This window comes from Bison bison, unplaced genomic scaffold, assembly GCF_000754665.1.
Source record: "Bison bison bison isolate TAMUID 2011002044 unplaced genomic scaffold, Bison_UMD1.0 scf7180017864259, whole genome shotgun sequence".
NCBI lineage: Eukaryota > Metazoa > Chordata > Mammalia > Artiodactyla > Bovidae > Bison > Bison bison.
This window is the reverse complement of record NW_011494831.1, coordinates 3,628,409-3,653,815: the sequence shown is the minus strand read 5'-3', so window position 1 is coordinate 3,653,815 and position 25,407 is coordinate 3,628,409. Positions and strand designations below refer to the sequence as shown.

At 38.6% G+C, this 25,407-nt stretch overlaps 1 protein-coding gene across 1 annotated transcript in view; it reads right to left on the bottom strand.

The window, feature by feature from the left end:
* RTF1 (Rtf1, Paf1/RNA polymerase II complex component, homolog (S. cerevisiae)) overlaps nt 1-25,407 on the bottom strand; it is a 49,976-nt gene that overhangs the window by 14,498 nt on the left and 10,071 nt on the right. Inside the window, exons 4-8 of the mRNA XM_010848053.1 lie at nt 19,565-19,675; nt 9,457-9,604; nt 8,609-8,813; nt 1,057-1,171; nt 267-378 (exon numbers count right to left, since the gene is read on the bottom strand). Coding sequence (XP_010846355.1) covers nt 267-378; nt 1,057-1,171; nt 8,609-8,813; nt 9,457-9,604; nt 19,565-19,675 — 691 coding nt within the window. The remainder of the gene's footprint in view (nt 1-266; nt 379-1,056; nt 1,172-8,608; nt 8,814-9,456; nt 9,605-19,564; nt 19,676-25,407) is intronic.

Sequence of the window (25,407 nt, the reverse complement as noted above, 5' to 3'; positions counted from 1 at the left end):
GAGACGACAGAGGATGAGATGGCTGGATGGCATCACTGACTCGATGGACGTGAGTCTCAGTGAACTCCGGGAGTTGGTGATGGACAGGGAGGCCTGGCGTGCTGCGATTCATGGGATTGCAAAGAGTCAGACATGACTGAGCGACTGAACTAAACTGAACTGAATACTTGAGAGCTAAAAGGGTGAGCGGGGAGATAAAAATGGCATTGGGAAGTCAAATCATATGATCAAAGACACAAAGCAGCCATTGTATTTTCCCCACTTACCTGTTCTGTTCTTCCGTTTTTCTCGCTCTGCCTTTAGTTCCTCCATGGCTTGAGATTTCTTATCTAGTTTCTCATCCCGTTTGGAGCGTCGTTCCTTGTTGTGGGATGTTACCTGTGAAGGGAAAGGTATATAGGATGGTTCTCTTCACCAATAGCTGAGAACATTCTCTGTAACTAACAATAATTCAGTTCTCCAATGTGAATGTATATTGGCTGCAGAAACTGAAATTTGCTTAAGGGGAGACAGCATCCTCTTGTGGACAAAGAGGACTGAGCAGTATAGTCAGTCCTGTCTTATCTGGCTAATAAAGAGAAAGCCAAAGAAATATCAACGTAAACACTTTCCGAAAGGACTCCCTAGATTGTAGCTAACTTTTGTTAATACTGTCAGTAAAGCTTTTTGTTATAAACGCAGAGATAACTAATTTTCCCGGCTACATTTGTTACCAAGTCCAGGATGACATACACCTGAGTAAACATCATAACCAATTTAGCTACCTGGGACAAGAAGTTTACCAACTTTCCCTTAAGGAATGCTCACACACCAAATGAGCTGCTTTTTTACATGCAGACTTCAGTAGAATTCCCAAGGAGTTAAACAGCACAGCTAATGGTGAAATGATATGTCCAGAGATTAATGAAACCTACAAGATGAAGACACCACATAAACAGTCTTGCACTAACTGACCTAAGCTGATTATAATATAAACCCATCTTTTACATAAACATACACACACACTCAAAACAGAGGTATTACTCTTGGGATAATAAGGACTACTGTATGTCCTACCTGAGATTCTTGAATCTGTGTCAGTTTTTTCTTTTCCTGCTCTTCTTCCTGCTTTTTCTTTTTTTCTTTCTTTTCTTTCTTTTTGGCTGTTTTCAGTTTTTTCCTGATTTCAAATCTGTTTAAAAGATATTTGTTCGGTTTTTAAGTGGCAATGAAATACTTGTAAGGACTGACTTCTATTAGACAGGAGAAAGAAAATAAGTGGGGGGGGAGGAGTTAATGTTTTAGTTTCCTACAAGAAACTCCAATATATTAAGTATGTTAGAAATACTGAATATAAGCACATCGAAAGTACTGGACAGCATTCTGTTGAAACAGACTTAAAAATGAGAGAAGATATTTAGGATCCTCCTGTATCTTGTTGGTAATACACAGCTCTTCCTCAACTTCACAAAATGGAAGAAAAGAGTTAATTATTGGATTAACTCCAATGGTGTCTCATTAGAAACATAATGGAGCCACAGAGAATCACTGTCACATTTTGAAGGTGGTCAAGACACAGGCTGTATTTTTAAAATACCACTTGACAGCTTTCTTATTTAGGAAAAATAACTCCCTCAGCTCTACCACAGCAAACATGTGAATAAATATGCTATTCTCTTAAACAAATGCAATTGAAGCTCTCTCCCTGTAACAAAAATTAGGGTTTTATGAAACAAAACTATTGTTTTGTGTAAATTTAAGGAATTTTATGGAAGGGATAAACAATAAGAATATAAGAATATTAAACTTTTTGTAACATTATAAAATAACTCCAATTATAAAATTTTTTTTACTTAGCTCTTAATAGGGTCAATATACAAAAATTAATTGTATTTCAATATATTTGCAGTGCTTAATCCAAAAATGAAATAAAGAAAACAATTCCATTTACAGTAGCATCCAAAAAAATAAATACAATATTTAGGAATAAATTTAACAAAACAAGTGCTAGTCTTTTACGCCAAAAACTAAAGAACTGTTGGAAGAAATTAAACAATATCTAAGTAAGTAGAAAGATACCATATTCACAGATTGAAAGACTTAAGATGGCAACACTTGCAAATTTGATAAACAGATTCAACACAAGTCCTATAAAAATCCCAGCTGTTTCTTTTCACTGCTGTGAAAACTGATAAGCCAATACTAAAATTCCTATGGGAATGCAGAGGGCTTCAGATAGTCAAAACAATTTTGAAAAAGAACAAAGTTGGATAACAACACTTCACAAGTTAAAAACTGACTATACAGCTACAGTAATCAAAACTGTATGATATTGGCATAACAATAAACAATGATCAATGGAACAGAATAGAGTCAACAAATAAATCCATATACCCACAGACAACTGATTTTCAACAATGGGGCCAAGACTGGGGAAAGAATAGTCTTTTCAACAAGTGATACTGAACGACTGGATAACTACACCAAATAATAAAGCTGAATTCATACCTCACACCATAAAAAAAAAAAAGAGATCTGAAAATGGATCAATGAGAGGCAGAGGGGTAAATCAGAAGGTTGGGACTGATATATACACAATACTACATGTAAAATAGATAACCAACAAAGACCTACTGTAGACCACAGGGAATTCTACTCAATACACTATAATAGTCTATATGGGAGAAGATTCTGAAAAAAGAATAGATATATGTATAATTGAATTGCTCTGCTGTATACCTGAAACTAACACAACACTGTAAATCAACTATACTCCAATGTAAAATTAAAAAAAAAAATCAATGATCTAAATATAAGAACTAAAATTATAAAACTTATAAGAAAACATAGGGGTAAACGTTCATGACTGGATTTGGCAATAAATTCTTAGCTATTATACCAAAAGTTTGAGCAAGAAAAGAAAACATTTATTGTACACACAAATTTTTAAATTTTGTGCATTAAGCAATACTTGACAGTGAAAAAATACAACCTACAGAATGGGAAAAGATACTTGCAAATTCTGTATCTGATAAGGGCCTGCTGCTGCTGCTGCTGCTAAGTCGCTTTAGTCATGTCCAACTCTGTGCGACCCCATAGACGGCAGCCCACCAGGCTCCTCTGTCCACGGGATTCTCTAGGCAAGAAAACTGGAGTGGGTTGCCATTTCCTTCTATGATAAGGGCCTAGTAGCCAGGATGGCATCACTGACTCGATGGACGTGACTCTGAGCGAACTCCGGGAGTTGGTGATGGACAGGGAGGCCTGGTGTGCTGTGATTCATGGGGTCACAAAGAGTTGGACACGACTGACTGAACTGAACTGAACCAGAATACATAAAGAACTCTTAAAACTTAACAAAAAGACAAATAACCCAATTTAGAAAATAGGCAAAGCATATGAACAAAAATTTCTCCAGCAAGGATTTGAAAAGATTCTAAACATTATTAGTCAACAGGAAAATGCTAATCAAAACCACAATGAGATACTTCACAGTCACCAAGATAGTTATTATGGAAAAATAACAAGTGTTGGCAAGGATATGGAGAAACTGGAACTCTCATACATTGCTTGGGGGAAAGTAAAATGATGCAGCTGCTCTGGAAAACAGTTTGGTGGTTTCTCAAAAAATTCCACTCCTAGGTATGTATCCAAAAGAACTGAAAATAGATACTTAAATATTTGTACATGAATGTTCATAGTAGTATTATTCATAACAGCAAAAAGATGTCAAAACAGATTAATAGGTAAACAAAATGTGACGTATACACTTAATGGAATATTATTCAGCCATAAAAAGGAATGAAGTACTGACACATGCTACATGAATGAACTTCAAAAATATGCTAGGTGAAAGAAGTCAGGCACAAAAGCCTATATATTTATGATTCCATTTATATATAATGCCCAGAATTTGGCAAATCTATAAAGACACAAAGTAAGTTAGTGGTTTCCTAAGGCTAGGAGGCAACAGAGAACTGAGTACCAGTAAGTACATGGTTTTTTCCTGGGGTGATGAAAATGTTCTGAAATTAACTGTGGCAGTGGCTATACAACTTTCATTTCAGTTCAGTTCAGTCCCTCAGTCATGTCCGACTCTTTGCAACCCCATGAACTGCAACACGCCAGGTATCACCAACTCCCAGAGTCCACCCAAACTCATGTCCATTGAGTCAGTGATGCCATCTAACCATCTCATCCTCTGTCTTCCCCTTCTCCTCCTGCCCTCAATCTTTCCCAGCATCAGGGTCTTTTCAAATCCATCAGCTCTTCGCATCAGGTGGCCAAAATATTGGAGTTTCAGCTTTAACATCAGTCCTTCCAGTGAACACTCAGGACTGATCTCCTTTAGGATGGACTAGTTGGATCTCCTTGCAGTCCAAGGGACTCTCAAGAGTTTTCTCCAACAGCACACAGTTCAAAAGCATCAATTCTTCTGCGCTCAGCTTTCTTTATCAATATATTAAAAAAAAAATCACTGAATCACTTTCAACCACTTTCAATGGGTGGATTCTATGGTGTGTAAAAATATATCTGAATAAAGTTATTTTTAAAAGTTAATATCTGAGGTGCTGGAAAACTGGACAGCTACGTGCAAAAGAAAAAAACTAGAACATTTTCTTAAAAAAAAAAACAAAAACTCAAAATGGATTAAAGACATAAATATAAAACCAGAAATCATAAAACTCCTAGAGGAAAACATAAGCAGAATACTCTTTGAGATAAATTATAGCAATATTTGTTTGGATCTGTCTCCTAAAGCAAAGGAAATGAGAGCAAAAATAAACAAATGGGACCTAATTAAACTTAAAAGCTTTTAAAGAGTAAAGGAAACCATTGACAAAACAAAAAGACAACCTACTGAATGGGAGAAAATATTTGCAAATGACAAAACTGTTAAGGGGTTAATATAAAAAATATATAAACAGCTCATACAACTCACTATCAAAAAAACAAAACCTGATTGAAAAATTGGCAGAAGACCTGGATAGACATTTTTCCAAAGAGGAAATGCAGATGACCTATAGGCACATGAAAAGATGCTCAGTATTACTAATCATTATGGAAATCAAATCAAAACCACAATGAGGTATTATTATGTCACAGAATGGCTATCATCAAAGAGAACACAAAGAACAAATGGAGGAAGTTAATTGGCGCAGCCAGTGTGGAAAACAGTTTAGAGGTTTCTCAAAAAACTAAAAACAGAATCACCACATGACCCAGCAATTCCGCTCCTGGGTATATATTTAACAAAAACAACAAAGAACTAATTCAACAAGATACACACACTCCCATGTTCATAGCAGCATTATTTACAATTACCAAGATATGCAATGAATGGATAAAGATGTGGCATGTACACACACACATCCACACACACACAACAGAACACTATTCAGCCATAAAAAAGAATGAAACGTTGCCATTTGCAACAACATGGATGAATCTGCAGGGGATTATGCTAAGAAAGGGGATTCCCATGTGGCACTAGTGGTAAAGAACCTGCCTGCCAATGAAGGAGACCTAAGAGTTGTGGGTTCAATCCCAGGGTGGGGAAGATCCTCTGGAGGAGGAAATGGCACTCCAGTATTCTTGCCTAGAGAATCCCAAGGACAGAGGAACCTGGAGGGCTGCAGTCCTCTGAGTCGCAAAGAGTCAGACATGACTGACAACATAGCACATGCTAAGTGAAGGAAGTCCGACACAGAAGAACAAATACTGTATGATATCACTGATGTGAAATCTAAAAAATACAACAAACTAATGAATATAACAACAAAAACAAAAAAACAGATCCACAGACACTGAGAACAAACTAGTGGTTACCAGTGGGGAGAGGCACTATGGGGGTAGGGAATTAAGAGGTGCAAACTACTGTGTATAAAATAAGCTACAAGGATATAGTGTACAGCATGGAATATAGCCAATATTTTACAATAACTAACAATATAAATTGGGAAGAGTATAACAAGGCTGTACACTGTCACCCTGCTTATTTAACTCCTATACACAGTACATCATATGAAATGCTGGAAGAATCACAAGCTGGAATCAAGATTGCAAGGAGAAATATCAGCAACCTCTGATATGCAGATGATACCACTCTAATGGCAGAAAGTGAAGAGGAGCTGAAGAGCCTCTTGATGAGGGAGAAAGAAGAGATTAAAAAAGCTGGCTTAAAACACAACATTCAAAAAACTAAGCTCATGGCATTCAGTCCCATCACTTCATGCCAAACAGGAGGGGAAAAGTGGAAGCAATGACAGATTTATTTTCTTGGGCTCCAAAATCACTGCAGATGGTGACTGTAGCCATGAAATTAAAAGATGCTTGCTCCTGGGAAGGAAAGCTATAACAAAGCTAGGCAGCATATTAAAAAGCAGATACATCACTTTGCTGACAAAGGTCCGTATAGTCAAAGCTATGATTTTTCCAGTATTAATGTACAGATGTTGAGTTGGACCATAAAGAAGACTGAGTGCTAAAGAATAAATGCTTTTGAATTGTGGTGCTGGAGAAGACTCTTGAGAGTCCCTGGGACTGCAAGGAGATCAAAGCAGTCAACCCTAATGGAAATGAACCCTGAATATTCGTAAGAAGGACTGATGCTGAAGCTGAAGCTCCAATACTATGTCTATTTAACGTGAATAGCCGACTCACTGGAAAAGACCCTGATGCTGGGAAAAACTGAAGGCAGAAGGGGAAGAGGGTGGCAGAAGATGAGATGGTTAGATAGCATCACTGATTCAACAGACATGAATTTGAGCAAACTCTGGGAGATACTGGAGGACAGAGCAATCTGGTGTACTGCAGTCCATGGGGTCACAAAGACTCAGACACAACTTGGCAACTGAACAACAATAAACAATATAAATGGAATATAACCTTTAAAAACTGTGAGTCACTATACATGTTACTTATATAATATTGTATATCAACTATACCTCAATTTAAAATAAGTTTATATTTATATTATGTTCTTACATGTATCATCTCACTCTGACCTTACAACAATTTCTCAAGGGGAGGCTGAGGCAGGAGGAGGGTCAGATCACCTGGCTAGTGAGTTGGACTTGAGCCTAGACTTTCTGACAGAAAATATCAGTGCTCTTTACACAACCAAGTTATCTTTATGCAGTGAGCTTGAATAAGTAAGTAAATAAATAATAAAAAAGGGAAAGCTCTAGAATAGGGGAAGAACCTAACAACCAAAACCAACACTTTGGGAATTCCCCAGCGGTCCAGTGGTTAGGACTGAGCCTCCACTGCGGTGGGCATGGTTTGGATCCCTGGTCAGGGAATTAAGATCCCGCATGCGACTTCACTTTCACGCATTGGAGAAGGAAATGGCAACCCACTCCAGTACTCTTGCCTGGAGAATCCCAGGGATGGGGGAGCCTGGTTGGCTTCCATCTATGGGGTCGCACAGAGTCAGACACGACTGAAGCGACTTAGCAGCAGCAGCAGCAGCATGCTGCGCAAAGCAGTCAAAACAAAGACAAAAAAACAAAACAAACAAAACCACCCCCCAAACAAACAAATAACCCCCCCAAAAAAACAAAACACCACCGAAAAGGATGCCTCATCACTGGTGCCGCCACTTCATCTCACATTAGGATGCTAGTGATGTTTACACAAAAGTTTCTGAGTTACCATGTACTGCCCTGCAGCTAAACAAATGAGCTACAAACCCCTAAATTTCTGAGAATGGCTCTGAACTTCTGTCTTCATTCTCCTCACTGCAAACATTCTTTAACTGCCTTATTCATATAAGGTAAAAAACATAAAAACCAACCTTGAGATAAGCCACCCACTACTCTAGAGCTACTTGGTGATTTTGCCATAGGGCCCTACTGGCCTTGGTTGAGAACCTTTTGCTATGCTCTCCACAGTTCAGAAATACAAATTTTCGAAGTCATTCTTAACCATCTGGCAACTCTGGTACTGTTTCTTAAGTCCTGTTTGTTCCAATATAGGTAACCGTGGAAGCATCCACACTCAAAACAAACGTCTATGACTTGCTGCTGACTGAAAGCCAAACATTCTTGTCTCGGATAACTGAGCAGACTTAACATGGTCTCCAGAAGGGACAACCAGGCTCCCAGATGAAATGGGACTACTTGCTGCCAAAGAAAACACTTCTATGTTTCTTTCACATGATCAGGTAGGGACAGAATAATCCTAGTTCTGAGGACTATTTCCTGAGATGAAACCCAAGTTTATTTTCATCCTGAAATTCTTTTAGGAGATAAGGAAAGACTTTTGTCATTTACACATGTAATCCTAAATACTGAAACACCTTTGTATACCAAAAAGCAATTTAACATTAGAGTTTGAAAAAAAAACAAAAACAAAAACCACGCTAGAAAGATAGTCAGATTCCTAACTCATACATAATGAGAATTTCAAGTCATTTTTTTTGGATGGGGGGTGCTGTGCTGCATGGCTTGCTTCCACAACCAGGTATTGAATCTGTGCCCTTAGCAGTGAAAGGGTGGAGTCCTAACCCCTGAACCGCGGGGGAATTCCCAAAATTTTAAGTCTCAAACCCTAGGAAGACAGGGCTCCAAATTCGAACTTTGGAAAATTACTCTATTAATGTATCATTAAGGAATTACTACTTTACCTTTTTTTCAACACCTCCCTCTTCTCTATGCGGTTGAACAGTTCTTGTTCTCTCTCCTTTTCTGTCATCTGTTCCAGACGGGCCCTGTCTTCCTCATCTCCCATGAGGTCTTCTCCGTAGCCATCATGGAATTCCTCATCTTCTGAGGAAGAGTCTGAATCTGAACTGGAGGAGGAGCTGTTGCTGTCAGAATCTGACACTTCACCTGCAGCACAGGCCCAAACACAAGATTAGGTGATGCTGCAGAAGACATGTGTTGATAATTATTCCTCCTCAGCTCTCCTAGGTGAAGTGGAACATGTTCGTCTCACTTCCCTGGTGAAAACTCTTGGTCTGCCTTTGGCAAACACAAACACAGGTTACAGAATCTTAGGCTAGATTAAGAAATCACCAGCATGATTTCTTAAATTGGATTTTTGTATTTTCAAAAAAATTACAGACCAAAGAAAAAAGTTGCAAGAATACCCATTGTTAACATCACCAACTTACTTTCTGTCTACATATATAAAACAACGTACAAATTTTTATCATTTATTTTGCTGAACTGAGAGTAAGCTGCAGAGATTGTGACTTTTCACCCTTAAGTAATTCTTGTAAAAAGGAGAGTCTCTTATATAACCAAATATACAATGATCAAACTCAGGAAATTGAAGAAACAGCATTATCTGACATACAGTCAGATGCATGTATTTTTCTTGCTTCATTCAGATTCTAAACAGATACTGAGAAGATTAGAGAACCTTGCAATAAAGGCAGAGACCATACTGTAAATCAGGTATCTTTCCCCGATTTCTGATTCTGCAGCTTCTACCATGTAAGAGTTCACTCCCAGGTCTGACTTGACTCACCTTCCTCAGGAGCTGAGCTCTCCGCTGAACTGTCTTTGTCCGAACTGCCTGAGGAAGCAGTTTTATTCGCCTGTTTCTTCATGGTTCCTTTCTTCTCTATTTTTCTGGCTTTTCCTTTCTTCTTATTTTTATTGCTCCCAAAAGTCCACTACAAGGAAAAAAGAAAAAGGAAAATTGAAACAGGAATTTTATTGAGAAAAGTTGTAAGATTCGAGAGTTAAGAATTTCCAATGTTCATCAAAACAATTTCAAGAGTCTCTACTGCTTTGAATCCAAAACAAATACACTTTTATAGGAAGAAAGATAATGATTTTTGAAATTTTACTTAAAACTTTGTAACTTTTGGTTCATAATTTCTTAAAGACAGTAGATAATTGATACAATAAATAAAAATTAATAACTTTTTATCAATAGAAAAGCAAGTATGTCATCTTAATGGCAAGTCAACTGAGTTAACTAAAACTTGGTATAGAAAACAGCTTCTAATGTTTCCTGTGGCAGAGAGGTCAGTAATTGCTAGAGGCTGGGATGTTTGGGTTTCAGTACACAGTGCATAGCTTAGTTCTGGAGTGGGTCCCAGGAAGGCAGGGGGAATAAAGCATGTTAGCAAGACAGAACTTCAGAAAACACAGGGAGAAAAGGATTAAGGCCACTGTTTGGCATGGACGATAGCACTGGTACTAACTCCAAGGAGGCAGAAAGCATATAATAGATCATTGAAAAATATACATGTGTGTGTATCTTTTTAAAAAAACCTGCATGTATCACACTACAACACAGTGCTTAAATTGGATCATAAATAGGAGATCCCATACATCTAAATACAAGGAACCTGCAATTTGTATTATCAAAGTAACAGGCTGGCAATACACAATCACTCCAAGGCCAAAAAAAATCATCTTCATCAAGTTCTTTAATTATAAGGCTGAAAGACCATAAAATCATTATTAAAATTCACAGAGACTATTTAGTTACATTAAACTATACCTCCTTTGATATTGTAACTTATCAGTTTAGGAGAATGATTTTAGGTGAAAAGTACTTTACTTGGAAAAACTTCATTTTATGTACTCTGAAAATAATATTTATAACCATCATAGACCTACTGTATAGCACAGAGAACTATATTCAACATCTTATAATAATCTATACTGGAAAAGAATCTAAAAAAGAATATATAGATATAGATATATCTGAATCACCTTGTTATACTCCTTAAAGTAATACGACACTGTAAATCAACTATACTTCAATAAAAAATTTTAAAAACCCAGTAAAGCAAACTCAGACAATACTAAATAAGCCAACAAACAACTGTGGAGGGGGAGGATAAAAAATAACATTCATCTTTCCAACATCATAGATTGAATTATAAATCTGGTTTTGACATAAAATTTCTATATCTAATATTTTTTAAAAGCACCAAGTCTTTGTTCCTTCTATAATATGATCATTATAGAACCTATCTAACAATAGCCAAGATCAGAAGTAAATTTACTTTGGAGTTTTTTAGGAGGTGTGGGTGGCGGGATAGTTCTGATGAGGTTTCCATCTTAGAAATGCTCCAGATGAGCTATTTTTAAGAACCACAGTCTGTTAATTTACCTTGATAAAATACTGTGAAAGGGTGCTACTTTAATCTTCTAATTTTTCATTTTAATTTACTCAGTTATTTTAAGTGCTACTTTATTTTTGTACTCAGGAGCTAGGAAGAAGGGACAAATGAAAGAAAACAGCTACATGTTCTAGATGATACCTTAAGTGAATAAATGACATATTAAGTAAAACATCATTTATATATATTAAGTGATATATAATTATGGCAACTCTGTAAGTGAATTTACTTCTCAAACTTTTAATATTTCAACACTTAGTTACCATTTAGAAACAAATTCCAATGCTTTTAATGGCTATGTTTCAACCATTTCAAATTTTTAATCATTCAAGGATAATAGTTTCTAGGTCATTTTGAAAGAATCCAAGAGGCCAAAGTGATCAGTTTCTTAGTTAACTGAGCTAAAATATATTAACTTCCTATGCTGATAACAGAGATTTTACACTTGTTTCAAGAAATATCCCAACTATGCACACGATAGTCAATAAATATTGATCATGAAAATGAGCATAACCCATCTCTTCTAAACAGGGTGTCTTTTCAGACTTTGTACAGAAATCCCTTCTTTGTATAAAGAGGTCCCTTTATACTTCTACCTGAAGGTAATATGGAAAGGCTCAGAACATAAAGGCAGAGCTTACTGGGGTCACATGTATCAAGATGGGCTAGGGTCTACTTCTGCTCACAGATTAGTGTTACTCATCTGCAACAGAGTCAAATTCTGAAATTCTGGGTGAGGGCAAGGGGGGAGTGTGTAAGAGCAAAAAGGGCTTAAATGCAAGGCCACACAGGTGAACGCAATTTAGGAGGTGCCAGAAAGCTATGTGTGGAGAAGGCAATGGCAACCCACTTCAGTACTCTTGCCTGGAAAATCCCAGGAGGAGCCTGGGTAGGCTGCAGTCTATGGGGTCTCGAAGAGTTGGACACAACTGAGCGACTTCACTTTCACTTTTCACTTTCATGCATTGGAGAAGGAAATGGCAACCCGCTCCAGTGTTCTTGCCTGGAGAATCCCAGGGACAGCAGAACCTGGTGGGCTGCCATCTATGGGGTCGCACAGAGTCGGACATGACTGAAGCGACTTAGCAGCAGCAGCAAGCCATGTGTCTTCCTTTTCTACTGTCTATCTGCTTCAATCTGCCACTGCCTAAGCTTAGCAACTGTCATCTACAGCTTATGATGCTTAACCCCTGGGGGAGAGGGAAGAAAGGTAAGCATTAAAATAGAAAAAAATAAAATGTTTCAATTTAACAGGGGTTTTCCTGGCTGAGCTGGTAAAAATCTGCCTGCAATACGCGAGACCTGGGTTTGATCCCTGGGTTGGGAAGATCCCCTGGAGAAGGGAAAGGCTACCCACTCCAGTATTCTGCCCTGGATATTTCCATAGACTGTACAGTCCATGGGGTCACAAAGAGCTGGACACAACTAAGTGACGTTCACTTTCACTTTTCCTGGCCGAACCTAGGTGTTCGAAGGGAACCTTGTTTTCTTCCAACAATTTTCAAAAGAAATGAGATCACAAAGCTGCCTCACCTCCCATGATGCTGACTCAATACAGTCTGTCATGCCAATGGCAAACAGCCAAACTTACTATATATGACAGGCTTTCAGGGAAATTTTAATAATGTAGGTAACTTTAGTTTAACAAATAAAACTTCTTATAAATACATCTTTAATAATAATAATATGTGTTCATTATATGAAGCTTTGGGAAAAAATAGTATTTTTAAAGCTAAGAAAAAAAAATCTAAAAAAAAATCTGTATTTCTACCACTTAAAGGTAAATAATCCTTTAAAATATGGGGCCCAGTCTCATTATTCCTATTTAATATAGAGAAAGAGACTCAAATTGGTCCTGATAATCTCCCAAAAGATTTTTTCCCCCTGGAGAACAGGTCATATTTGTAATATTTTACATTTATTCCTATAATCCAGAGGTTTCTGAGTGTTTTCTTGATCTAAATACATCCAAGTACATATTTTAAATATTTGCCCCGTACCTCTCCTCTCAAGATCACAGAACCTAATAAACCATAAGGAGATGGTCAAGAATTGTGGCAGGCAAAATCAATGTAGAAATAATCTTAACCCAGCCATTAGCCCCGGAGAAGGCAATGGCAACCCACTCCAGTACTCTTGCCTGGAAAATCCCATGGACGGAGAAGCCTGGTTGGCTGCAGTCCATGAGGTCGTGAAGAGTTGGACACAACTGAGCAACTTCACTTTCACGCACTGGAGAAGGAAATGGCAACCCACTCCAGTGTTCTTGCCTGGAGAATCCCAGGGACGGCGGAGCCTGGTGGGCTGCCGTCTATGGGGTCACACAGAGTTGGACACGACTGAAGCAACTTAGCAGCAGCAACAGCAACCATTAGCCCAGAGATTGCTTACCTATTCCTATAAAAGTCTCATTCTATTGACTCTAAGAAGGAAAACTAATTCTTTCATTGCCAGAGGGTGGTAGTAAAGGGAGTCTAAAGAGTACAGGACAGGATTAAAGATACTCTTGGGCTCTCCCCATCCAGGATAGAGTAGAAGAAATGACCTGGCTTTTCTTAATTTGGTTTGGGAACTATGGCTGTAATGAAAGGCAAGCTCTGTGGTGACCTTAAAAGTGCTCTAAAATGCACCACAAAGAAGACAAGAATGAGAAAGCGAGTGCCTGCCGATTTGCATCCGAGTACAGAGCCAGAGCATCCCCTGAGGTTAGCTGCTTAAAAACAATCTGGAAAAGGGAAAGGATCAGTGGATCAGTCAGGACTCAAACACACTGACATCCTGCTTTCCCCTGCACTCACATGCAAGCAGGCCCACACAAAACACCAGGGAAGCATTATGTACATATGCAGCGATGGAGACCTAAAACAGTGACTAGAAGGAAGATGTTTTCTTAAGTAATAAATTAAAAGAAATTAGCACTTTGACTCTCACTCCTGTAAAAGATACTCTAATGGATGGCAATTATCTAATAATACAAAGAGGGCTGGGAACTACTACATCACCCTGTGCCAGACTGAGTGTGTAGGGTGTATTATAAGCAGGTCCCTACTCTGGGAAGCAGCTGACCTTCCTGGCACTCAGCTGAAAGACAGGAAGGAACATGGGGTGGGGCGTGGCTGCTTTGGACTTGGGTAGCATTGACATGCTGCATACTCTGAGTATCCTGGAGACAGAAAAGCAAAGAAACTTCAACGTTTCAGAGAGGTTATCTCTAATGGGCAAGGAAGATCATATTCTAGGTCTCAGGACCCCAAGTAGAAACCACTGTAGTGCAGTTATTCCTGAAATTAATTTAGAGTGAAATGACATACTTTGAGGTAAGTAGGGTTTAAGAAGAATAGCTGAGCTAGCGATAAACTACAGGAATAGAGGTTCAAAGAATTGGAATAAGGCCCAAGCCCTCAACTTGAGACTGTTCCCTTATCTGTAAAGAAGGAATAATACTTGACCGAATACCAGGGTAGTGTGAGACTCAAAGGAGACTGAATGAAAGATGTTTAGAGCACATCAGAAACCATGAAGCGCTATATAAATGGAGGGTACTATTTTATGATGGGAAAAGGAAACCAGACATTCTCTGAGCCTCTGTTCTCTAATCTGTAATAAAGGAGTCCAAATGATCTCTACGACCCCTTGGAGTTTTAAAGTTGTAGGATTCCATATGAACTGAGTATTATACTAAATGGAAGCATTTGTCAAAAGGGTTCAGTAGTCATTATTCTAGATCTAAACAGTGGCCGATAGAGAGCTGTGTGGAGAGGGCATGGTTCCTGATTCAGGTGGTTTTCTTTCTCCCCTTGAAGATAGAAAAGGATCAGCCAAGCTGGAGTAAATGCAAATGTCAGCCTAAAGGACATGAGGAATAGCTAAGTTTTCTTTTTCCTTAAAAAAAAATTAATTACTTTGTAATTAATCACAGTACAAAGAACACTACTATACCTTATACTCAAATAATCATGCATATTTAACTGTAAAACACACTCAATCACAAAAATCACAATCACAAGAATCCCTACACTCAATCACAAAAACTTATAATGTGGTTGTGGAGATAAAAAGTGAAACAGAAACGATACCAAAAAACAAAGTAAAATATAATCAATATTCCACTGCACTGTGTGGTAAGAAGTGTCAGAATCTGTTGTACACAGTTTAAGCAAGTGGTCCATGAAAATCACTTTATTTTTCTTGTGATGAGATTTTTTTGGTCTCTAGAAAATGAGGTGCTACAGAATGGTAATCTACATAGCCAAGAACAAAGAAGTATGTTTAAAAAAAAGAAAAGGCTTATGAGCAATTCAAACAGCTACTGTTAAATTTAAGCAGAATATTCACACAAACTCTATGGGACCCTGGCTTCCTGACCCCAGAGCAGATCAGATACAGGAAGCCGGAAGCAGAGCCATCACTAGGAGACGAGACAATGGCCACTGCTTACCTACAATAGTGGGGGGAAAAGGAAAGGTACCCAAACCAGCGCTACACAGCCTAGTATTCTGGAAGTCATTATTTCACAGTATAAGAACTGCCCTTCATAATCATGACTAAATCAGCTTAAAAAACTATATTTGACAAAACTTATCCAAAAGTTTCAAATATAATAGATTTAAACTTTTAAGAGTTTAGTTTTAGTATTGGGATAATTCATCTCCATGGAACATCTTTTTCTACAAGTATTGTGTGTATGAAAACCTTACTAAATGAATATACACACTGAAAAACATTAGCTTGGCGGTGAAAGCCTTTATCAGAAGTACATGCTGATTATGTATTATCTGCATGGTAAGGGAGTAACAAAACTTTGCTCTTGGGTATCTCGGCCAACTTCCTGGAAAAGTTATTACTAAATGAATTTTAAGTAAAAGTAGTATCCTTTTCAAAATGTCCTATTAAAAATATTGGAGCCAGCAAGCAATAATAAAGTAGTGGAATAGGAAGGAGTGCAACTAGATCAACCTGGGAGCGCCCAAAAGACTAACGGGATAAAAGGGAAAGAGAAGAAGCTTCAGAAAGAAAGAAAGTAGAAAACAATGGAATGGGGGAAAGCAAGAAGAGACCAGAGTTTTGAAGAGGTGGTAAGCTGGAGCATGAAGTTCGTCCAGGAGGGCTGACACAAGTTCTAGGGAAGAAAAACCTGGCGTGACAAGCAGTGAACAACAGGGCTGGGCCAGATGCTTTTATTTCTCAAAAGTGTAGAAAACAGGGCTGTACATGAAGCTTTTTTAAATAATCACTCTCGGTCAGGCTGAGGATATTAGGACATAAGTCTGATGTCCCCTTACTTTGTCTAGTGTAGTTATATTCTGCTTTGAACAACAAAAAAAGGTTTTCTTGGTATCTAACATGATTTTTACTGGTACCAAGTGAAAATCTAGGCTTTCTTCTTATGTCTTATCGAGATGCAGCTATCTGTTTCCACGAGACCCGCTGTGTTTCTAAAAAGGACTCTGAACTACCCGATTTAGGACTGTTCTTCCTAGTAGACTTTTGTTTCAGCCACTTTTTTTTTTAAACTTCATCTCATGAATGAGCACTGCTAATTCTCTTCCTTCTAAGCTTGTTGTTTTTCTTCCCTGCCACTCCTGTCCGCACCCTTGGTGGTGCTTCTCTTATCAAATGCTTTCAGGGACAAGAAGTGACGGTACCAAAATGCCACAACACAACATTATAAACTACCATTGAGGTGAGTTTTCCAATTTCCCAGTCATGGTCAATGTAAACGTTACAGAAAGAGTTCTACTTCTTATTTTCTCATGTGCCCAAGATATGATTGAGAATAATTCACTCACCAAAAATAATACCAAAGCATATTTTCTTCCATTAAAGTTAGGTATTCCCTCCCCCCCGCCACCCCCCCCACAGAGACTATAAATGAAATCTCTACTATTCCCTCCTGAAATGAGCGTTTTCTTTCTTTTTTTTTTGACTATATCACACAGCTTGTGGGATCTTAGTTCCCTGACCAGGGATCAAACCCGTTTCCCAGGGAGCAGAAGCACTGAGTCCTAACTCTGGACCACCAGGGAAGTCCCCGTAATTGAACCTTATACTTAATATCCACTGTACCCACTTTTTTTCTGGATAGGAAACTTTCATAACTTCTTTGTATCTCCCTCCCCACTCCTACCAGTTAGCTAGATATCTTCTTGTTCTAAAGTCAGTGCGTGTCTCTCCTTAAGACAAACCACCCGTTAACCTAACTCAGTTGTTCCTGACAAATTTTCTGTTCCAGCAAATCTGAGGGGAACAATATACTTCTATCTGTATTTATCATTGCTAATGACAATAAACATAAAAGAGTCATGTGGGAGGGGAAAAGTGTTGGGATGTGTATATGGAGCCATAAATCTGAATTTACCATACTACTGAGTTCTCTAGTGGTTGGTAGCATTTTTTTAAAAAGATTTTAATTGTAGAAAACAATGAAATATTCACCCTAACTTTGCAGTGCTCTATGCTTAAGCTAGTAGCCTGGGCCAGAGACTGATAATGCAGACCAAAAAAGAGGCACCTTTCAGAATGGCCATGAAATAGAGACTGCTATTTCCAGTGAAGGGTGAGAAGACTGGAGCAGAGCTGCAAAAGCCAGTGAGCCTGGGGGATGGGATGCGGAGGGAGCTACAAGAGCTAACAACCTTGTGGGGGGAAAGTTACTCAAACTCTTAATTCCCTACTAGACAGGGTGCAGCCTGCCTGTCAGCTTTTTCTCTAGTAAGTACAGAAGTAGCTGGTAGCATTCTAAGGATGAAGACTCAAGAGTTGGTAAGTAGCTGCGAGTGACAAAGGGAATCCTAAGCTGGAGACAAGTTTATGATGCTCTATCTACCCTAGCACATGTTTGGTCTCCTCTAATGCTGTGGAGATGATACATACTCTGACCGCTTGGTAGAAGCAGTTCAAAAGGATGAAGGGAATCCCTGTAGTAACTGCATACTCAGGAGTGATCTAATGATAGTACTATGGAGTTTCAAAGGATAGCTACTGATTTTTTCCTTAAGGAAGTACAAAGACCATAAACATGCTACAGGGTATTCCAAACACAACACAGATTTGGGATTACACTGTAGTAGCTGACTTCTAAAACATGGAAAATGAAAGTAGTTAATGTAGGAATAGTGGGGAAGGGAATTATTTCAAGATTTTTCTGTTCTATTTTTGCTTTTTTTTAATAGAAAAAGCAAATTATTTCATAAAGCCCACTGCTTTTCTAACAGATTGGGTTACTTTATCAATTTTAGAGGAATTACAGTTCCTCCATGAAAAATAAATGAAACAAAGAATAAAATTCACACATTCACTACCTCTTATTGTCAAAACAATTTTAGGTCTGTTAAATTATTTAAGATTAAGAGAATATCACTACAGTCAATCAGAATGCAATCATTCCTAACCTGTATATGCAGGGCACTGGTGAATACTGTTCTGGCTGTTAACTAAATTTTATTATACTAAAAAAATTTTTTTTACACCAGTGGAACTTTAAAACAAGATACTGTTAGTACACTGTTAAAAATATTTTCCTAGGGAGCTTCCCTGGTGGTCCAGTGGTTAAGAATCTGCTTTGCAATGCAGGGGACACAGGTTCGATCTCTGGTCCAGGAGGATCCTATACACCTCAGAGCAACTAAGCCCGAGTGCTACAACCACTGAAGCCCGTACACTGTGCTTGGCAACAAGAGAAGCCACCATAATGAGAACCCCGCACAGCACAATGAAGGGCAGCCTCTGCTTACTGCAACCAGAGAAAGCCTGCACAAAGCAACCAAGACTCAACACAGCCAAACAATGAAATAAATAAATACAAAAATAAAAAATTTTTTTAATAAAATTTTTTCCCTAGACTGCAGGGTAAGAGATTAAACACAAAGGTGATATCCAGCCTCCCTCCAAGAAATTACTAAGGGGAAGAAAAGTATTTTAAATCAAATGAGGAACATGTAGGAGTGTTTCAAAGACCTTTCCCCTAATCTCTCTCTTCCATTAAAGTTCTGGATTTTTAGGGCCTTGTTTGGTGGTGGGCAGCAGATTGGGAAAGTCACCTTGGCTTAAACAATGAACAGCTGGATGTTTCTCCGTAATACCTAATGACACCACTTTGGGGGATGTTGATTATGTCTACCCAAAGAAAGCTTCCTGTCTGTCTTCCTAAAGTATTTTCCACTAAAATTCGGCATTCTTGACAGAATTTCTTTTCTAACATAGAAATGGGATTAAAAATTTAATAAAAAAATAAAAGAGATGGTGACTAACAAGTTATGCCCCTTCTATAAGAGTGCTGAAAATAAAAGACTAAAAAATGGTCACGGATGCACTGCAGAGATACCTGCTGGGTAACTAGCAGTACAGAGAACAGCACAATGTGAGAGCTTTCCAGACACAATTTTCTTTCCCTAGGAAGTTCTCACAGATCTTAGGCGGGAAGGTCTCAGGTTAAGGAAAAGAGGCTGTCAGGACTCTCAAATGCCCACCAGAGGCCTATCCCTCCACACCCACCTCGTCATCGCTGTTAGACGTCTCTGAGTCTGAGGAGGCAGCAGGCTGACTCACAGGCGGCTCCTTCTCTTCAGAGTCACTTCGCTTCCGCTTTGCCAGGGACAAGAGTTCCTGAGAGGGCAAAGTAGCCGCATGAGTTTTGTTTACAGAGAAAATACATCCAAAAATACTACAATGCTCACCTTCCCTAAATCTCTTCTACCTCTTTGTGGTTGCAATAAAAAAATACCGTCATGGGAACTTTAATCACATGAACAGTCGGACTGCTACACTTCTAAGTACTAAAGAAATGTTTTCAAAATCTGTCCTGGGAATTCCCTGGTGGTCCAGTGGTTAAGACTCTGCACTTTTACTGCCAAGGGCCTGGGTTCAATCACTGGTGGGGGAACTAGGATCCTACAAGCCAGAAAGCACAGGGGAAAAAAAAAAAAAAAATCTGTCCCCTCAATGGGAGGCGTATGTCTGAAATGGAAAATGACTAGAAAACTGAACTGTAGGCTACCCCCATATGTGTTACTCGCTCAGTCGTGTCCAATTCTTTGCAACCCCACAGACTGTAGCCTGCCAGGCTCCTCTGTCCATGGGATTCTCCAGGCAAGAATACTGGAGTGGGTTGCCATTTACTTCTCCAGGGGATCTTCCTAACCCAGCGATCGAACCCAGGTCTCCCCCATTGCAAGCAGATTCTTTACCATCTGAGCCACCAGGGAAGCCCCAGGCTACCCCCAAATTTCCTCTATAAGTTACAGGAGTACTGATTCTCAGGACCATGTCTACAAAGGTAATCTGCTCCCTTTCCTTAGTGGTATAGCCAATACTCTGAGCATCTTCTTACTATATATATAATTCATGGTAAAACTGGCATCTGTGGTGCTGTTTGGAATAAGCTAACAAACTGTAAGTTTCTGAAACTGAAAGTCACTCAGTCGTATCTGACTCTTTGTGACCCCATGGACTGTAGCCTGCCAGGCTCTTCTGTCCATGGAATTCTCCAGGCCAGAATGCTGGAGATCTTCCCAACCCAAGGACCGAACCCAGGATGCCTGCATTGCAGGTAGATTCTTTATTGTTTGAGCCACCAGGGAAGCCCAATAAGTTTCTGAGGTAGTTTTCTGAATGCTTAAACCAGGGGGGGAAAAGTATATTTCTGGTGCTTAACCCAGGGTCAAGCAGGAAGGATGCTGACCATTACATGAGAATCCTAATTTGACAACCCAAATATTTCCATTTGCCATCTCTGCCTTGTCCTGGTGATTTAAGAGATTAAAGGGGAAGAGATATGCCATTTAGTAAGTTGCGGCTACAACCAGGATTTGCTCTTTCACATGGTTCCCCTCTCCTGTTAGTTCTCCCCAACTCAGTCCACTCAAAAACACAGCAAAAGGATACTTGCTCTGGTTCTTGCTCTTGGATAATATCAATACCAGCCCCAAATTATACTGCACTTACCAGATGTCAGGTACTTTTCTAAGCATCTAACATGTAATCTTCACAATGCCTTAAGGTAAGTATCATCATCACCCCCATTTAAAGATAAAAAAAATTAAGCAGTAGGAAAGGTTAAGTAATTTACCCAAGATAATACAGTGAGTGTATGATAGAGTCAGGATTCACACCAGGACAGATAAAATCCTAGTTCCTATTTCAATCATGGTTTACATTTTCCCCTTGTGCCAAAAAAAGAGAAAAATACAACTAATAAATACTAGGAGCATTATTCCTTGATGATGATGGTGCTATACAACTAAAGATTAAGTGCCGACAAAATTTTTAAAGACTGCTATAAAATATCTGTTTTCCTCTTCCAGTCTCTTTCTATTTTAGGAGTATACCCTCCTTGGCCAGAATGAGAAAATGACCTTCTCAGATTAACAGCTGACATGATCTCGTCTTCATAAGCAGTCATGAAACGTTACTCTTCTCATTTCCTTAGACAGAGCTGGCATACTAACTTCCTGAAAAGGCTTCAGATCATAAGAACACTCTCCTTTTTCATACCAAAATGGTAACTCCTACTGACCAAATACGAATTGCAACAATATTTGTGTGCTTACAGTCTTTTAAAAACAAGTATGTAATTTACATATACTGTGTTTTATCCTTTCTTATGGACAGTTCTATGAGTTTGACAAATATAGCTGAACTACTCCTGTGAACCAGATATAGGACAGTCCCATCATGCCCTCCAAATTTTGCTGTAATTTGCACTGGTCAACAGGAGTCATTACTTTCGTATGAAAAAGTAGAGCATGTATGATCTTCAGCCTTTTCAGGAAGTTAGTGCTCTTCATCTCCCTCCCTCCATCCCCTGGCAATCACACACCTGTTTTCTGTCCCTATACATCTGCCTATCATAAAATATCATATAAATGGAATCATGTAGCATGTAGTCTTTTGAATCCGTTTTTTTTTTTTTTTTAAGAATAATGCATTTAAGATTCATCCATGTTGCCGGGAGAGGAATAGGCAGTTTGTTTCTTTTTATTGTTAAGTAATATTCCATTGTATGGATACACCACACTTTACCCATCTGCTAGTTGAAAAACATCTGGATTGTTTACAGCTTGGGGCAATTATTGGTTCATGTACAGGTTTTCATGTAAATACTAGTTTTTATTTCACTTGGATAAATGCCAAGGAGTGGTATTGCTGGGTTATATGGTAATTTGTGTATGGCCTTTACTATTATCTTTTTTCCACATTACCTTCATGCAAATTTATAAAAATTGGAAAGATTTATTAGTAATTTTTTCCTGACCCTTTGAGGTTCACAAATGCAACAGAATTCTGTTTTATAATAATACCAACTCATTATAACATGGATTTGGATATGCTGGCAATCAAATTCCTCCCTGAAACACAGACTATTATAAGCAGTAGATATCCATTAACAGTTACTGTAACTAAAGTGTTAAGATGTTAATATTGTCTTCCTGTTAAAGAGATTCCACATGATATTAAAAACCTAAGACAACTAATAAGAACTGTTGTAAGTTATCTGTATAGCACAGAGAACTCTTCTCAAAACTCTGTAATTGACCTATACGGGGAAAAAAAAAAGAGTGAACATATGTATTACTGATTCACTTTGCTGTACACCTGAAATTAACACAACATTGTAAATCAAATATACCCCAATAAAAATTTAACAGTAAATAAAATAAAAGATAAAAACCTAGCAAATGGCTCTTCATTAGTGGACAACTGCATCTGACAGGCACAGTCCTTCTTCTACAGCATTAAATACCGTATTAACAACAGTACAGAGACAGCAAAGACCTTAAAAAGTGTGAAAGATACTCCTTCTACAAGCTGGGAACTGTATATGAAGTTACTGGGGAACTCATGGCAAGGCTACTCTTCACAGTTAAGTCCTTTATATTCTGAGGGCTCATAAATCAGCTGAACACACTACTGTGAGACAGAAAGGTCTTGCCAATACCGCACACACGAAGAGATAGATTTGTTACCTGTAGGAGTGGATTTATCTAACACCAATACTCACAAAAGCCAGTTTAAAAACTGATTCATGCATGGGGATAGATCCACCTGCAGCTCTCTCTTGCCAGGCCCACTTCACTGCGCCACACTGGTTGAGATGATGTTGGTTCTCTCACCATCCTCTCTCTATTTCATCACAGCTAGTGAAAATCTCTTTTCTCGGCATTCCTCTAGGATGCCATGGCAGTGTAGGGTGCCAGCATGGTTTATCAAATTGAAGCTGAACTAAAGATCTGCTGAGAGTAATGCAATGCCCCACACACCGCAGGTAAGGCTGTGCAGGATGCCACATCTGGCTTCCAGAGGAGTTTCATTAACACTGCTTGATATTTAACACTAAACTAGATGGCCAAAACTCAGACCCTAACAAAGCAAGCCTAACTACACTAAGGTAATATTTATTAAAATAGTATTATTTTGGCTAAAATTAGAATTTTAATCCATCAATATGTCAAGATTCATAAACCTGAGGGTTGAATTCCCCCACCCCATCATTCACAATGCGCTTTTTGTGATGCCATGTTGGGATCAACTTATAATAAAGCAATTTAGCTTCCCCTTACTCAAAGGAAATTAACAAACCTCCCATGATCACATGAAAGTGGGATACATATTCTGTACCCCAGGTAAGGAGAATAAAAGCCCATATGGATAAACCTCAGAGGTTTGTTTTTTAAAAAATAGTTAATTAGCATGTATTTTTCACTTATTCATTCCACAAATACAACTGATATAAGTGATTACTGCCAATTAGGGTGACCAGACATCTTGGTTTGCTCAGGACTGTCCTGGTTTTAGCACTGAAAGTCCTGAATTCTGGGAAACTCAGTTCCTGGCAAGCCGGGACAGATATTAATAGTTCCCCTGCTATCAGCACCTACTATATACCAAGTTCTGAGTAGACAGTCATGAAGATACATAATCCTTTGATCTCACAGAACTGAAAACCAAGTGAGGGGTATATGAATAACTGATTCACTTTGCTGTTCACTTGAAACTAACACAACATTATAAATCAATTATACTCCAATAAAATTTTTAAAATAAATAAATAAAATCAAGTGAGGGAGAGAGACAACAAATAGGTAAAGAAACAATTATATCTAGTAATAAGTGCTGAGAAGGTGGTTATCAAGTGGATGGAACACCTATCTGCAATAGGGTGATTGCTTCTTTGAGGCAATGGTATTTAGGCTGAGACTAGAAACCTGGCGAGAGGAACCAGGGATGCAGCAGTCTTCTGGACATAAGTCTACAGAGAGAATAGATAAGGCCCTGAAACTGGCAACAGCTTGGCTTAACCAAAGAACTGAAAGGGAACCAGTGTGACTAGAGCTTCTTAGGCAAGGGGTGGGGGTGGGGGTGATGGAATGAGGCCAGTTAGAGGTGAGAAGAAACCACATCATTTTCAGGTTTATAAAGCAGGATCAGGAGAACAAATTTTATTGGAAGGCAGTGGGAAGCCTTCATCAAATGATTTTAACCTAGGGAAGTAAGCATCCCCTGAGAGGGTTTTTAAAAGAGCACTCTGACTAACAGGAATAGACTAGAGGGCCAGGGAAGAAGTACAGAGGGGTCCACAGCAGGGTAATCAGAGTGGATGGTGGCCTGGACAGCCTAAGTAGCCATAGGGACAGAGGGAAGTGGGAGGACTTGAGAGATGCTGAGTAAAGAGTAGTAATTCACAGAGGTGTAAATCTGAGATTAATTCCTATTTTCTCTTTCATATCAAAATTGTTGATAGAAGAACATCATTCCAACAGTGGACACAGGTTATTTTTAAAGACTAAGGAACACAGCCACTGTGTACATACATGTCTGTGGGATACATGTATCCCATACATGTATCTGTACATACATGTATGTCCCATTCTCTTTTGCTAGAACTGTTTCAACAAGCATGCACTATTTTTGTAATTAAAAAACAAAAGAAAACAAACCAAACCAATGAACAAACACAAAAACCCTTCAGAATAAGTAATTCCAAAGTGACAGTATAACATTCTTTTACATATCGCATGACTGGAGCTAAATGTGGTAACTTCTTCCAATTACCAGCAAAGTGATTATAGTTATAGATAAAATACTGTGCTATATAAATGCCCACACTGCCACAGAATTGATAAAATAAAATCACCTTTCAACACAATCAAAATAAAAAGTACATAAAAATCTTTTAAAAATTCTATTACTGTTCAGTTCAGTTGCTCAGTTGTATCCAACTCTTTGCGACCCCATGAATTGCAGCACGCCAGGCCTCCCTGTCCATCACCAACTCCCAGAGTTCACTCAGACTCACGTCCATCAAGTCAGTGATGCCATCCAGCCATCTCATCCTCTGT